Here is a 15,024-nt window from a genome sequence, read left to right as displayed (position 1 = left end):
GGCCCTTTTCCCCTTTCGTTTTTCCCTTCATCCCTAATTTTCATTCTTCTCCCAACCTCCATCATGGTCATTCCTCCAATGTGCCGGATATATGTCACATATTTATCTATCTTTACAAAATATTCATTCCTCTAGCAGTAAGTGCCCATGCTACCTCTAACTCTCCATTTTTTACAAACAATGCTGTGAATGTCCTTGTACATCTTCCCTTGGGGGCCTGCAGGAGAATTTCTCTGAAGGATATATATTCAGGCTCAGGACTGCTGGATCACAGGTATATTCATCAGTCTCACAGAAAACAGAAACTGCTTGAGTGTGTAACACAGGGAGACTTGAATGCAGGGAATTAGTTACTCAGAGGATGGAAGAGGCAGCCATCTACAACAACAACAGCAGGAAACTGTCCCCTTCCCCAAGCTGGAGGGACAGAGGAGAGAGGTTAGCTGGTAAAGCTGGAAACCCAGCTGAGCTGTTTGTTCACAGCTGGCCCTTTGGAGATGCAGCTGCTGCTTGGAGATGCCACCTGAGGCCAAGGGAGGAGGAGAACATCCTGGCTTCTCCCTTCCTCTGACAGTCTGCTGAACTCATATTTCTTGTGATGGGAGCAAGACAGTAGAATAGGAAGTCCCAGGCTCATGATTCAGTTCTTACCCTAAGCTAACACAGCTCAGTGCTGAGAGAAAAAATATCTTCAGTGCCTAGAACACAGTGACTTCTTCCATGAAGAAGAGTAGAGCCCATCAGGGCCACTCAGTGGAAGTCAGATGACAAGAAGCCTGGGAAACAGAGGCTGGAGGGATCAATCCCCATGACACAGCCTACAGCAAGAGGAGGGCAAGACCCATCTCAGGGCACACAGGCCTGGGGTGCTGCACCTCAGGCAGGCACATACCCAACTTCCCTTAAATATGCCAGAGTGCCTTCCAGATGGCCATGCCAGTGAACGTGATCCACATCTTTGCCAACATGTAGCATTACCCACCTTTCTAGTTTTTGAAATTAGTGGGTATACAGTGGATCTTACTGTAATGTGCACGCCTCTCAGTTACTGTTAAGGTTGAGCATCTCCTCCTATGCTTGTCAAATATTCAAGTGTCTGTTTCTGTCAATGACCTTTTCTTGGTTTGCAAATATTTCTAGCTACTAATCCCTTATTGATCCCCTGTCCGATTTAGATACTGCAAATATCTTCCCCCATCTGTTCACATTGTCCCCTTCATTTAAAAATAAATCTTTAATTTTTATGTAGTCAAATCTTTTATTATTATTTGCTTTAGGGCGTTATGCTTTTTGTGTCTTGTTAAGAAGTTTAGCTCCACTTACCAGCTCTCTCACATCCCCGGTTTCCTGGATTGCAATTCTATAATCCTACACCTGTAGAGGGAAGAAGCTTGGTTGCTTCACCAGATCTTCTACACGACCCAGCTTCAAGCTATTTTCTCAGATAGAGATGTTCTCTACCTGTGTTTCCCAAGCTGAGTATTCATCACTAAAGAAGACTTTGCTTTCTGGGGTGTTAACTTCCCAGAGAACATACTAGACATTGTCAGCACAAACACCACCACAGTTGAAAACAGCAAGGAAGAATATAAAGGAAAGATGCATGAAACAAAACAGGTTTCCAAACCAGGTGCGTCTTGAAACTGCAAGAAGAGGAAGCAAGTAGAAAGTTGAAAGTGAGGACTTCTCCGTTCTCACCTTTCTCAGGTGTCATGTCTCAAGGGAACAAACATGCCTCATGTTCATTTTCATTCCTCTAATTAAAAAAAAAATTCAGAAAGTGATACATATCACGGTTGTGGAAAGACAGAAAGAGCTTTGAACTCAGATGTCAGACAGGCACCAGTCTAACATGGAGCTGGCTTGTGATCTTTCTACAAGTCATCACACCTGTTGGAGCTGAAGTTTCACCTGGCCTGGAAAACGCAACTTACCACATACACTTCTCCTTAAGAAGCTTCACTCGGAGAGTGGAAATGAAAGTGCTTTAGAACTTTTCCAAATTTTTTAAGCACCTACTAAGTGCTACACACTGGGGATACTTTTTCTTATTTAATCCTCACCACCACCATAGAAGGATAAATTTATTATACCCATCTTACTGTTGGGGAGACTGAGAGATCCAGAGGTTCAGAGGGATTAAGTAACTTCCTCAAGCTCACACAGCTAGGATTGTTATGCCCCTTCCCTTAGCTGGATTGAAAACATGGAGCTTTCTGCTTTGGGGACCTTAGCTTTTATGTTTTGTATTTGTCAAGTTCTTTCAGACTGAAACAACCCATTTTCCTGCCCTGGGAACCAGATTAGAAACAAATTTCAGATAGTGCTTTCCAGGTCTTCCCTCCCCGCAGCTGAGGCGGTTCTCCACACTCTGGCAACCCCAGAGATCTCCAAACCCAGCTGCAGAGGCTCAGAGGGTCCCCTGAGACAGCTCTGAAGTGGTTCCCATAGCTCCTAGCAAGTGGAAAAGGGATAGGAGGACCTAGCCTATCCCAAGGGGCAGAAGTTGAGAGCCCTAGAGATGTAGCTACCCATTAACACAATAGGACCCAGCCACAGCCTTCAGCAACACACAGGGAAGGACATTACCCAAGAGGAAGGCTTTCCCTGAGGTCTGGGGGGCTGGGAGATTGTCCAGCTCCACAGCCCCCTGACTCCACTCCCAGGAGATGAAGCTGCCTGGAACCTCACTGGTGGACACCCGGCAGAGGTGTTGAGGGCACGGCCTGGGTGTCCGAGGATGTGCTGGGGTGACTTGGAATAAGCATAGCATGAAAGGATAGGTGCCCTGGCAGCTACCCTCAGGTGTCACCTGTTAACTCAGGCTAATGATCCTGAGGTCATGACTGGGGATGGCAGGCTCAGGTGTTGCTCTCCCCTAGCGACTAGATAGAGACCATTTCCCTCCGAGCTCCATTTTTGGGAAACTCCCAGGTCCCAGTCGGCAAGCGCTGAAGGACCCAGGACTGATCCCTCTCAACTCGAGTTCATGTCAGCGGGTGAACAAAGCATCAGGTGACTCCAGGAGCAATGAATCTCTCTTCCTTTCTTAGAAAATGATTATCAAGTCACAGAATGTCAAAGCTGGAAGAAACCTCAGAGATGGTGACATCAAACCTGCCTTACAGTGCACATGGGAAAACAGGCTCAGAGAGGGCAAGCAGGGCTGGTCAGCACAGCAGATGTCACCCTGAGCCTACATTCCCACCGATGCTGTCTGCTTAAATCATTCCTAGCAGCCCCGTGAGAAAAGTCCTCATCCCCACGAGACCTTTGCCAAATCGGGAGCTGCACTGAACTAGGGATATTCCCCCAGATTTTGAAAACCTTAAGGCATAGACCTCTTATTCTTAACATTTCACCTTGAACCATTTTGTCTCATGTTTACAGAAATTTTGTTTCTCCAAAGAAAACAACAAATAAATGATGGCTTCCTGTGTGAAATCCCCGGGAGGTGTAGGACTGAAGAAATACTCTGCTTCTCCTCTTGTAGAGCCCATGGGGAACCATAGAAATCCCAAGGCTAATGTTTCCCAGGGAGCATCACTACAATGCTGGAACAAATATCAAAGGAAGATACGATTGGTGGAGTGGAAAAATAGTGCATTTGGAGTTGAGACTTAGGTGCAAGTTTGTTTCGTCACTGATCTACTGTGTGACCTTGGGCCAGCACCTTCTGGTTCTGAATGTTTATCCCCCATCATTTGGAGGAAAGAAGGGATGCTCTCTAAATTCCCTTCCAGCTTCAGCATCCACTGGGACCCCAGGTCTCCCCGGTGCTGTCCCTGGGCACCACCTCGAGCTTTCCTCCTGAGCTTGCAAAGCCTGGGAAGAGAAGAGGTTGGGGGCTTCTCTTCCGTTTAAGCTCAGACTTATTGACTTGTCCATATTTCTCTGGAAGTGACAGCCAATGAATAGGGAGTTCCTGAGGCACTTTGTCCAGATCTGACCATGGAAATCAGGAGAAAGACAAACAATCTCCAGATTGCCTGGGTTGACGTTGCTGCTAGAGGATGATGTTAATTCTGCTGTTTACAGAAATAAGTCCACTGTGAGTCGAAGCTTTTTGGTGTCTAAAACCAGATGGTATTTCCTGCCTTGATCAGCCTCAGAGCTATGGTTCCCATGGCAACCCTGAAGTTCCACCTACTGCAACTTCCCCGTTCTCCAAGCTTCTTCCTCTTCCACCATTGTGCTGGGTCCATGGAGAATAAAGCCACTAGCCAGCATGTGCACAGCATTTGACAGTTTACAATACACTCCAGCAGTTGTTACCTCATTTGATCATCACCACAGCTTTGCCAGATAGCATTTCTAAACCCCCATTCTGCAGATGGGAAAACTGTGGCCTCAGAGATGAGGTGATCTGTGCTTTCAGCCCTTGATGGTGTAGGTAGAAGTCAAACCCAGGTTTCATGATTTGGGACGTCCACTGCGCCAGGATGAATATGAATACCCTGCCCTGCAGATCACCTACTATGCTTAGGATTCCTAAATGGTCATTTCCACAAATAAATCAGACTTAATCAAGGTACGGCAACTTCAGGCAAGTTACTTGACTTCTCTGTGCCTTACTTTGCTCATTTGTAACATGGGTAGTAACAACGGTACCTCTGGGTAGATGAGAAGATTAAGCATTTGTAGAAACCACAAGTGCTTACTGGGGTTGAAGGGAGACCTGAGAAGCAGGGTGAGTCTCAGTTCTGCCCTACTTATCTGTGCGACTCTCGGTGGGTCATCCTGCCTGCGGAGGATGCTTTCCCCGGTGTAGGAGGGAACAGCACCACAGTGCTCACACGCATACAGTGCTTGAGAAGATGAATGTGCTGCCTCTCACACTGCAGTGCGCGTACGCATCCCCTGGGGACCTTGCAGGGTCTGCATTTCTACCAAGTGTCCATGGGCAACACTTAGAGTGGCAAGGCTGTAGCTAGGCATGCCCCACACAGGTGTTACGAGTAATCAATCCTGCAAAGAGCCATGCCTCCAGCAGTAGAAAGCTCAAGAAACTTGAAGAGTCCACTGCAGGTGAGCAGGAGCCCCCCTGAGGGGGGTTATCTGGGTGTGAGATTTCTGTCTGAAGGGCTCCTTCTGCCCAAGCTCTGGACTCTGCATAGCCTGGAACTCCTACAAGGTTCTAGTGAAAGCTGTCCCTGATCTTGCTCTCAATAGAGGACATAAAAACATCAATGTGTTACATCTTGCACAACAAAAACATATTTACTGGTAATGACTTGTGAACACTTTAAAATAAACTTTAAATTAAAAGCGAAGTCAGTGTGACCCAGGAATAAGTGGACGATGTTAAGTACATGACAGAAAGGGGATCCATGTAGACCAATCACGTGGCTCTGAAAACCAGTCTGCACTTTGTGCTTCCCCCCAATCTCTTTTGCTCCACATTCTTCCTTATGTGACTATGGTTTGTAAACTAAATTATGTGTGTTTATTGCTACCTAATTAACAAGTATTTTACATTCATTCTTCCAGTGAGTCTGGCCGGTGCATCCCTGGGCCTTGCCACAAGTCCAAATCCCAGCTCCTATGCCTGCTGTCGGCTCCAGGGGCACTGTGGCTACTGATGAGGAGCTCCTATGCTCTCCAAGGAACAGTGAGAGGATGAATGATTAAAAGTGTCTGTGCCTGATGATCACCTCCATGTGTCAGGCACTATGCTGGGCATTGAACTATGTGAGTGCTCACAGCAGCACTGTGAGCCAGGGTATTGCGACTCCAGTGGATCACAAGCTCCTAGAGGGCAGGGAATATGCTTTGCTCCCTGGTGCGTCCCCCATGCCTACAAGGGTATGTCATCAAGGTCTGCTGCATGGACCTGCTCGCCTGAGAAAGGCTGTCAGCACCCCACACGGCCACCCAGCTATGTGGCACCCATGAAGCCACCCCACAGAAGCTGTAGCGACAATGGTGTGCAGTCTCCAGCTCTAGCTCTTTCTTTGTCGCCAAGGTTCCCCTCCACGCACAACACAAATAAACGAAACCTGTTGTTTAGCCTCTGCAGCTTGTTCACAATTTGGAGAGGAGGGCTTCTGAAAGCTATAAATAGCTTGGCGATTCTCTGTTTCTTTTAGGAATTCTCACAAGTGGCCTGGCATGGCGGCTCATGCCTGTAATCCCAACACTTTAGGAGGCTGAGGCTGGAGGATCCCTTGAAGCCAGGAGTTCAAGGTTGTAGTAAGCTATGATCACATCACTGCACTCCAGCCTGGGGGAAAGAATGAGACCCTGTCTCAAAAGTATGAAAAGAATTCTCGCAAGTTGGGACTCCTTGTTGATTCTTTCCCGGTCCCAGTAGCTCATATTGGTGCGCTTAGCCCTAGGGGGCTTTAGGAAGGTGTGGGGGGAAGCTGGGAGGCCCTGGAGGCTGGGGCAAGGGTCTGGGGAGGCCATGGGCATGAGGCCAGCACTCTATGAGAAAGAATTTTCCAGGGATATGAGCTGGAGCTGTAGAAGGCCCCCTGTCACAGGCTGGCTTCCCTGGAAGTGCTCTCTGAGCCTGTTGCCAAGGTCTTGAAACAGACACCTGTGGAAGCGAAGGCGAAACATAGGGCTGGGCGGAAGGAGAGGCCAAGGGCTGTGGCTTAGGTGGGGGAGCAGGAGTCCATGGGAGTCCACAGGGCAGCCTCAGCTGCCTTGAGGGCACCCACAGCTGAACAGGTCAGTCAAGAAGGTGTCCATGCCAACGCCTGGGTGCTTCAGGAAACACTCATCTTCAGACTCAAAGGGAGTGTTTGGGTCGTGATGAAAGAGGAGACAATTATCCTGCTAAAGAGCTGTGAGCACATGAGGTAGAGAAGCTCTGAGCCACGCTGAGCCAGGAAATGAAAACCAGAGGAGTGGTGAAGGGGTGCGGAATAGGTGAGATGAGCTGGTGCCTCAAGGGCGTCCTGACCTCTCCCATCTGCAGGACCGGGACAAGGCAGCCCCACTTCATTTGCTGGTTCATTCTCAAAGCATTTTCTGTGCTGGGCTCTGGGGATACTGGCTGAAGACCCTCAGTCTATCTAGGCTGCTCTGACAAAGGGCACACACATGGGAGAGGGAGAGGAAAGGGAAGACCCCAGAAGGGCCATACACCTGTCACACTGACCAGCACGGCAGAGATGAACAAGACTCACTGAAGGCAAAACACCAGCCAGGTCATGGGCACAGCCCCACACCCCATTTAAAAAAATTATAGTCATTCATATATATATATATATATATATATAATCATAAAACCAGTCATTTTAAGTTTATAGTTCAGTAGCATTAAGGACATTCATAACGCTGTACACTACCACTAGCTAATTCTACAACTTTTTCATCACCCAGAAAGGAAACTCCCTATTCATTAAGCAGTCACTTTCCATTCTCTCCAACCAGCCCCTGCCAACCATAAACCTGCTGTTGCCATGAATTTGCCTATTGTGGACATTCCACATAAATGGAATCATGGAATATGTGGCTTTTGGTGTCTGGTTTAACTTAGCCTAATGTTTTAAAGGTTTACCCAGGTTGTGGCATGTATCAACTTTGTTCCTTTTTATGGCTGAATAATATTCCATTATGTGGACATAAATTCTGTGTATCCAGCCATTGGACATTTGGCTTGTTTCCACCTTTTGTCTACTGTAAATAGTGCTATGAATATTCACGTACAAGCTTCTTTTGAATACCTATTTTCAGTTCCCTGGGGCATATACGTAAGAGTGGAAGTGCTGGGTTCCATGGTCATTCCATGTTGAACTTATTGAGGAGCTGCTGCCCCTTTTTACAGCTTTTCATAGAACCACTGGGCTGGAAGGGATCACAAAAGTGACCTAGAACAGTGTTGCTCAAACTTTTGGATTTCACACGCCAGTAAAACTAAAACTATCATCACCACACCCAGCCTCTCCCAAAGTAGAAGGGACTTGTGTTGGAATGAAGGCCAGCATGTAAGATGAAAATATCCAGCCTCTCCCAAAGTAGAAGGGACTTGCATTGGAATGAAGGCCAGCATGTAAGACAGAACTATCCAGTGTCAGACAAACTCATGGCCTCGTTCTTGTTTTTCTCATATCGCCTCCACCTGGTACTGGTGCATGGGCACCAATGACCAGGTCCAATCCCCAGCCCAAGTCTGAATCCCCTCTCTAGCTGCCCTGGCACAGGCTGGCCCAGCTTCTGTGCCTGCCTGAGGAATGCTCCCATCCCTGGGCAGCTCAGGTCCCTGAAATGTTCTTTCTCATGGAGCACTGGCCCTCTGTCCATGGCCTCTCCAGACCTTTGCCCCAGCCTCCAGGGCCTCCCAGCTTCCCCCTACCACCTTCCTAAGGCCCCCTAGGGCTAAGCCTACCAATGTAAGCTACTGGGACCGGTAAAGCATCAACAAGACAGTCCCAACTTGCAAGAATTCTTTTCATACTTTTGAGACAGGGTCTCACTTGTGTCCCCCAGGCTGGAGTGCAGTGGTGTGATCATAGCTTACTGCAACCCTGAACTCCTGGCTTCAAGCGATCCTCCTGCCTCGGCCTCCTAAAGTGTTGGGATTACAGGCATGAGCCGCCGTGCCAGGCCACTTGTGAGAATTCCTAAAAGAAACAGAATCGCCAAGCTATTTATAGCTTTCAGAAGCCCTCCTCTCCAAATTGTGAACAAGCTGCAGAGGCTAAACAACAGGTTTTCTTTATTTGTGATACTGGCTGGGCTTATTCTAATTCCACGTTCCCCTCTGTGCTGACGACAGGCAGTAAGACACAAGGAAGAGTGTGTCAGGCCTGCACTCGGACCAGGCTGTCCCTGGTCAGCTGTGTGACTTTGGCAAAGTTGGTTAGTATCTGTGTGCCACAGTCGCCATATCGACAGAAAGGGTAGTTTCAGGCTGCCTCACAGGGTTCCTGCGAAGACGAGGCAAGGTGACTTTTAGAAGCTGCACCTGGTGGACCCAGGGGCTTCCTGTATAGCAGCCATCACAGGCAGGAATATGGGCAGTGTTTTACACCCTGGATGAATGCAGTCAAAATGGGGAGATAACTTCATGTCATTTAATATACACAGGCCAATAAACAAGAATCTTTCAAAGAATTAAGTCCCTACACAAAGTCTATGGTGAGGAAAATGGAAACTCACTCCCTTGGGCAGAAAATAAAAATAGCATCCCAGACTCTTGGCAGTGGGAACAGTGGCCCTAGTGAGGGTCCTACAGGGGAAGGCCAAACCCACTCCAGCCACCTGGGGGTGGAGACAGGGCCTCCCTGACTAGGATGGCCATGCCCTATGTCTCAGCCCTGGGAGAGAGCTCCAGCAGGAAACGGGAACCTGGGAGGGCCCCTATGCTAATGTGAGATGGCACCAATCAGCTGGGCAGGACCCCGAGTTGGAGGGGGAGTCCTGGAGGGAAGGGGGTTTTCAGGGGCAGGGAGATGTGGTCTCAGCCTTGGGAAGGAAGTATAGTGCCAGGGAAAGGGAGCTGAGGACAAGTGGCCTGGGCTTTGTCCTTGAGCTCACTACCTGTGATTCTGTGTGGATTTCCCTTCCGTCATTCCCAAGCTTTAGCAACAACTATATTTTTGGGTCTGGCTTCTCAGCTGGGGGGCTGAAATTAAGGCCGGGTCTAAATCCACTCTTAGGCTGTATGTTAAGGAGGAGCAGAGCCCCCTGAGGCCAGAGGACCCACCTCACCCACAGAGATTCCCTCTGCAGGCCAGTCCTGCAGAATCTGGCATCAGCTTTTTTAGGGAAAACATCAGGTCTTTTTACATGTTGGACAAGAACTGCTGGTTAACAAGACACAATTAACTTGCTAGGAATGGACAAGGAGAGTGACAGGATGGTGCTTCACAGTGCCTTCTGCTGACGGCACCTTCATTCTCGCTGCAGAGTCCTCTAAGGAAGGGTCCCGGGCCCTTCAGGAGGCATTTACTTGGAAGCACAGGTAGTGTAGATGTCCAAAGTTGTCTAGCCTCTCACCTGGCCTGTGTGATGATGTCTTCAGGCAGCTCCTAGGTAAGCAGAAAAGAGACGGGTTCCTTGCCCTCTTTTTGCCGAGTGGATCAGCCAAACTATGACTTGGCCAAACTGTCTTTCTTTCTGTCCGCTGTGCTGAGAATCCCAATGACACCAAGACCCAGGGTCAGGCATATTTGGAGGGCAGATCCGTCGGCCACCCCTCATTTCCATGGGCTCTGATGCCAGCAGAGCCACTGCAGCAGCTGCTACCTCTTGCCAGACGCAGTTTCTTCTGGTCTCACCCACCCAGCCATGGCTATGTCCAGGCAGAAGGGAGAGAGATGAGAGGTGAGAGAGAGGATTTAAAATGTGCAACCATCTGTGAGGTTTCTCACATCTGCACCACTTCACAGTGTGAAAAGGGCTTTCTCACTTTCACCTGATCCCTGGGGGCTGCTAGCCCCTTGTAACCAAAAGGGAAACTGAGACTCAGAGGGAAGAAGAAACATGTTCAACGTCATGCAGCACTACCTCTGACTCTAGGCCCAGTGCTCTTTCCAAGGTAACAGGTTGCTTCTACTCATTTCAAAGGACCAAAAGTCAGAAAAACAGGCACCAAACTGACCCCTCCTTCCTGATGACCTATAACTTACACGTTACATGTTGCCTTTGCACATGCCCCAGCTGGGATGCCCTTTCTGTTTCCTGCCTAAACCTGACCTTCGAGGTCTCACTCCAGCTCTCTGCGCTGAGGCCTGCCCAGGATGAGCCTGAGCCATCACTGGTGACTTTCCCTGAGCGGCGTACCCAGCACACTTCATCACCGCACCATCTCACTGATGTGCTTGTCTCCTCTAAGGCACTGTGGGGTTCCCTTGAGGGCAGAGAAGTCCTTTTTCATCTTTGGAGGCAGAGTACAAGAGTGGAGCTGGCACAGAGTAGATGCTAAGTAAACGTTCAGTAAACAAAAGAATTAAAAAGTAAACTTTCTCCTCACAAACCAGCTGGCCTCCATAGAATTTTGTGGTGCTGAAGTAGAGAGGTAGGAGCCCTCCCTGGCCAGCAGGAACATGGACCACCAGCACCTAGGACACAGCAGCAAGACACTCGTGGGTGCTGGGAAACAATGCCCTCCACCCCACAGGAGAGCCTCAGGATGGAGCGCTCTCGGAACAGGGGCCCTGCCATCTAAAGCAGGCCCCATCCCCTGATGTCCCACTGCCAGGTAGGCCACCTCTGCAGAGAGCTGCTGGGGAGAAAAAAGGTGGCCACCAACGGCCCTGACTCACTACCAGGGCTGCGAGGCCTCATGGCTGCCACTGTTCCCACCAAAGCAGGGCTTCCCCAGTGGTGTCCAAGGAATTTCAGTCTAGCAAAAGCACCTTGGAGAAGTGATCAGAGTAACGTGGGAGACGCTACAAGCTTCTTGGCCCTGTGAAGAGGCCTGAGGCGTGCTGGCATACTGAAGGTTATACGAGGCCTGCAGCAAAGATGATCACGTAGCTCGCTTTAGCTCAGTGTCTGCCAAATTACTCCACCAGGGAACCTCACCCAACTTTCACATATGCACCCCTCCTACTTTTCTTCATGAAAAACCTATTAACTTCCTGTGGAACTAGGGTTCCAAGAAGCACACTTTTGGGAAATGCTGGTGAAGGTCACCGAGCAAGGGAGGTACTTCTCGTGGGGAGAACAGCCTCCTGGAGGCAGGCTGGGGACACATGTGGGCTGGGAAGGGGGTGACCAAGGACCAAAAATCAGAAAAACAAGCACCCGACTGACCCCTCCTCCTTGACGATCTGTAAGTTACACATTACGTGCTGCCTCTGCACATGCCCCTGCTGAAGTGCCCTTTCTCTTCCCTGCCTACCAGCCACATCCAAACCTGCCCAGAAAGGGTGCCAGGGACCGTTTGTGAACCAGTACACAAAGTGCCTAGGGGAAAAAGCCTTGGACACTTGAGTCCAGTGAAAAAGAAAAAAGAGGCATTGTCTGGAGCCTCTGTTGTCCTGTCTGCAAAATGGGAATAGCCTCGCTCTGTCCAGGGTCATCCAGTGCATTCATGGAGGTCTATATCTGTGGGAAGCTGAACCCCTGGCATAGCTCCTGTTTATCATTGGTGTTTAAGCAAACTTACCTGAGTGTAAGCTATACCAGTATACAGTTATGAAAGAAACAGGGCCATAGCAGAAAGCAGGCACAAAACCTCAAAGCACATAATGTCAGGGGCCAAGAATTTCAGAGGCAAACAATTCTAGGTCTACTGTTAATCCCTGAAGCCATCAGTAAACTAAAACAAGAATCATAAGTGCTTCTAGCTCTAGGAGTCTATAGGAGTTAGTGGAAAAGGCACAGACTTGCAAGCCCACCAGGTCTGGTTCTGAGACCGGATCTGCAGCTTCCCTCTCCTGAGCATCCATTTCCTGCATGTGCAAGATGAAGTTACACAATGCCACCTCCAGGGTGGCCATGAAGATGAAATGACAAAGGTAAAGCTGCCAGCACATAGTAGGTGATGAATGAGTGTGTCTCCTTAAAAAGGCTGGGACATGAGAAACCTTTGTAAATGTGTCTGTCAGTAACAGATAAATGAAATACTTTGTCTTCAGTCCTGTGGAAAGCTGGCTTCTGTGGGTGGAAGGCCGAGAGGATTTAGAGGAAAAATACCCACTATCAGGGCAGGGGAAGAAAACTACGAGGTTCTGGGCAGTAGGGTAACGACTGCCTCTGAAAGCCGGCATAGGGGCGTGGGCTTTCATGGCTGGGGGAGGTACAGATGAGAGACGGTACCACCCAAGGAGACCAACATGTGGCTCACGCAGCGCAGGGTAGGGACTAGAGTTCTGTGAAGCCTACCATCTACTGGCTACTTCCTGCAGACCCAGCACTTTACGCACACTGGTTCCAAGCTCTGACTAAGAGGCCATAGAGCTGCATGTGAACTTTGAACCTGAGTCCAGAGCACGGTCTGTCCACTCCCCCAAGCTGCCTCTCAAGGCTGTGACTGTCTGTTTACAGGTATTATCTTGCCTGTCGAGAGCCTGAAGGCTCTGGATTGTGTCTGCACACTCGGTGCCTGGTATCTAACATAAAGGCAATAAGCACTGGCTGAATGAGTGATTCATTGGAAATCACTTCAAAACCCACTGGGTTTTAAAAGTCAGGCTCCCTCTAATATAATATGATATGATATGGTAGGAAACAACACAAGCCAATTCCCTTTTGAGGAACACAGCATTAACAGGATCTAGACAAAATTCCAAATTTGTCACTTATTTGCCTGTTAGAACCTTTGAGCACCAGAGACTCTTTCACAATGTGAGCCATTAGTCTTCTGCTTCCACTTTCGGTGCAGAAAGCCCTGCAGTGATACGGGTGAGCACTGTGGAGAAGCAGAGCATCATCTGGTCTGATCCTCCACCTTGCAGATAAGGAAACTGAAAGCTAGGGAGAAGAGATCCACACAGCAGGCCTCCTCTTCTCTCCCTCCAAAATAGACTGGAATAAAGAAAAATGCATTTGGCATACGCATCTAGAACACGCGCTGCAAGCTGGATGCAGCAGGTGCAGTGGAATGCTAGAACAGTCACATACACAGCAGGAAGGCACCCAGCGGTTGAAAGGGGGTCAAAAAAAAAGACTTCATCTGAGAGGTGACTTGGACCAGGAGGGACAAGTTAGAAGTTTTAAGGGAAGATGTGGCAGAGGGGCGTCCCCCCACCATAATACACACCCCCCATCTAAGTCAAAAGTTGTTGCTGGGAAGCCACTCTATGGAGACTGCACATCCCAGCCTCCTCTGCATCCAGGTGGGGCCACATGACTACCAGCAGCCAAGAGGACCTAAGCAGGAGTGATGTGTGCCAGTTAAGAGCAAGGCAGGTAAGAGGCAGCTGTGCCTTCTCCATCGTCCGTTTCCCTTGCTGCCAGCCAGAAGCAAACTCTGAGGCTCCTGGGGAGGGTAGAGCACAGGATGAAAGGAACTGAGTCCCCGCATCACTGTGTGAACCCACCTGCCAACCAGAAGCACCCCCACTGGAATGTCACATGGGAATGTCTCTGTATGAAGTTTGTTACAGTAACAAGTACTACCAACGAATGCAGTGGACATGAAGTGGGGCATTTCAAGCAAAGGGAAATAATGTGACTAAGGCACAGCAGTGTGATGGAGGTGGGGCTGGGGCTGGGGCCCTAGACATGTGAAGGGGTCCCGGGATTCAAGAGCTCACGCTGGTGGCTGTGGGAAGGAGGATCACGCACAGGGGCTGTTGCCAGGCGCCCTGGTGTTGCTGGCGCTGCTCTCAAAGGAAGAATGGAAGTTGTGAATGGTTTCCTGTAAAATCTGTCTCTCGCGTCCCTGTGGAGGAAATTGAAAACAGAAACAGAAAGTCCTGTTAAACCTTTTAACCATTAATTCAATTGACAGTGTCGTTAATGTTCAACTCATACTTGAAAAACCCATGGGCATCTTGGGGGAAATAAATTACTAATTGAAAGAGTACCGAGTTTAATAAAAAAACATACTGAGTCAGAATCACCCCAGCACCCACCATTGCAGCCTGTCAGTGCTGCAGAGGTCCTGAATGTAGGACCCCAAGCCCCTGGACACAGCGGGAGGCTGGGCCCGGGACAGGACTAACTCCTGAGTCGCATGGCCCAGATGCCAGGTCTCCTTCCCTGCACCTCTATGCATCTTTCCAGTCCTCAGATTGCCAGAAAATTCAGTATGAGCCAAGTTTCCTTCTGCTACAGGATTAAGGGTTTGAACTGCCTTTGCTCCCTTTTGCCCAAAAGCTGTCAGATTCATCTTCACAGAGATTCACTTCTCACTGTATTCCTACAACACCCCCTGCCCCCTTATACACACATTTTCAGATGAGACAAAAAGGTGATGTGAATGTTCTGTTAAGCCCAGAAAACATCATCACTGCATACCAGGCTGAGAAGCAGCAAAACTCAGAGGTTAAGAACAGAAACTGGGTCCTAGCCGGAGCAATCAGACAAGAGAAAGAAAGAATGGGCATCCAAATTGGTAAAGAGAAGTCAAACTGTCACTGTTTGCTGATGATATAATTGTTGACCTAGAAAACCCTA

The 15,024-nt window shown here is 49.0% G+C and overlaps 1 protein-coding gene across 6 annotated transcripts in view; it reads right to left on the bottom strand.

The window, feature by feature from the left end:
* Positions 1 to 9,689: 9,689 nt before the first annotated feature.
* ANKS6 (ankyrin repeat and sterile alpha motif domain containing 6) overlaps positions 9,690 to 15,024 on the bottom strand; it is a 65,370-nt gene continuing 60,035 nt past the window's right edge. For 3 of the 6 annotated variants that reach the window (XR_001825008.2, XM_017527819.2, XM_017527820.2), the window contains 2 exons: positions 14,191 to 14,287; positions 9,690 to 10,246 (listed from right to left, as the gene is read on the bottom strand). Coding sequence is in view for 4 of the 6 variants with exons in the window: in XM_017527819.2 (XP_017383308.1) it covers positions 10,197 to 10,246; positions 14,191 to 14,287 (147 nt within the window). In the remaining 2 variants the exon portion in view is untranslated. Of the gene's footprint in view, positions 14,288 to 15,024 lie in introns of all 6 variants that reach the window. The other 3 variants (XM_017527822.2, XM_017527821.2, XR_005200123.1) reach the window with 3 other exon arrangements.

This window comes from Cebus imitator, unplaced genomic scaffold (genome assembly GCF_001604975.1).
Source record: "Cebus imitator isolate Cc_AM_T3 unplaced genomic scaffold, Cebus_imitator-1.0 Scaffold51, whole genome shotgun sequence".
Classification (NCBI taxonomy): domain Eukaryota; kingdom Metazoa; phylum Chordata; class Mammalia; order Primates; family Cebidae; genus Cebus; species Cebus imitator.
This window is presented reverse-complemented; position numbering and strand designations above follow the sequence as displayed.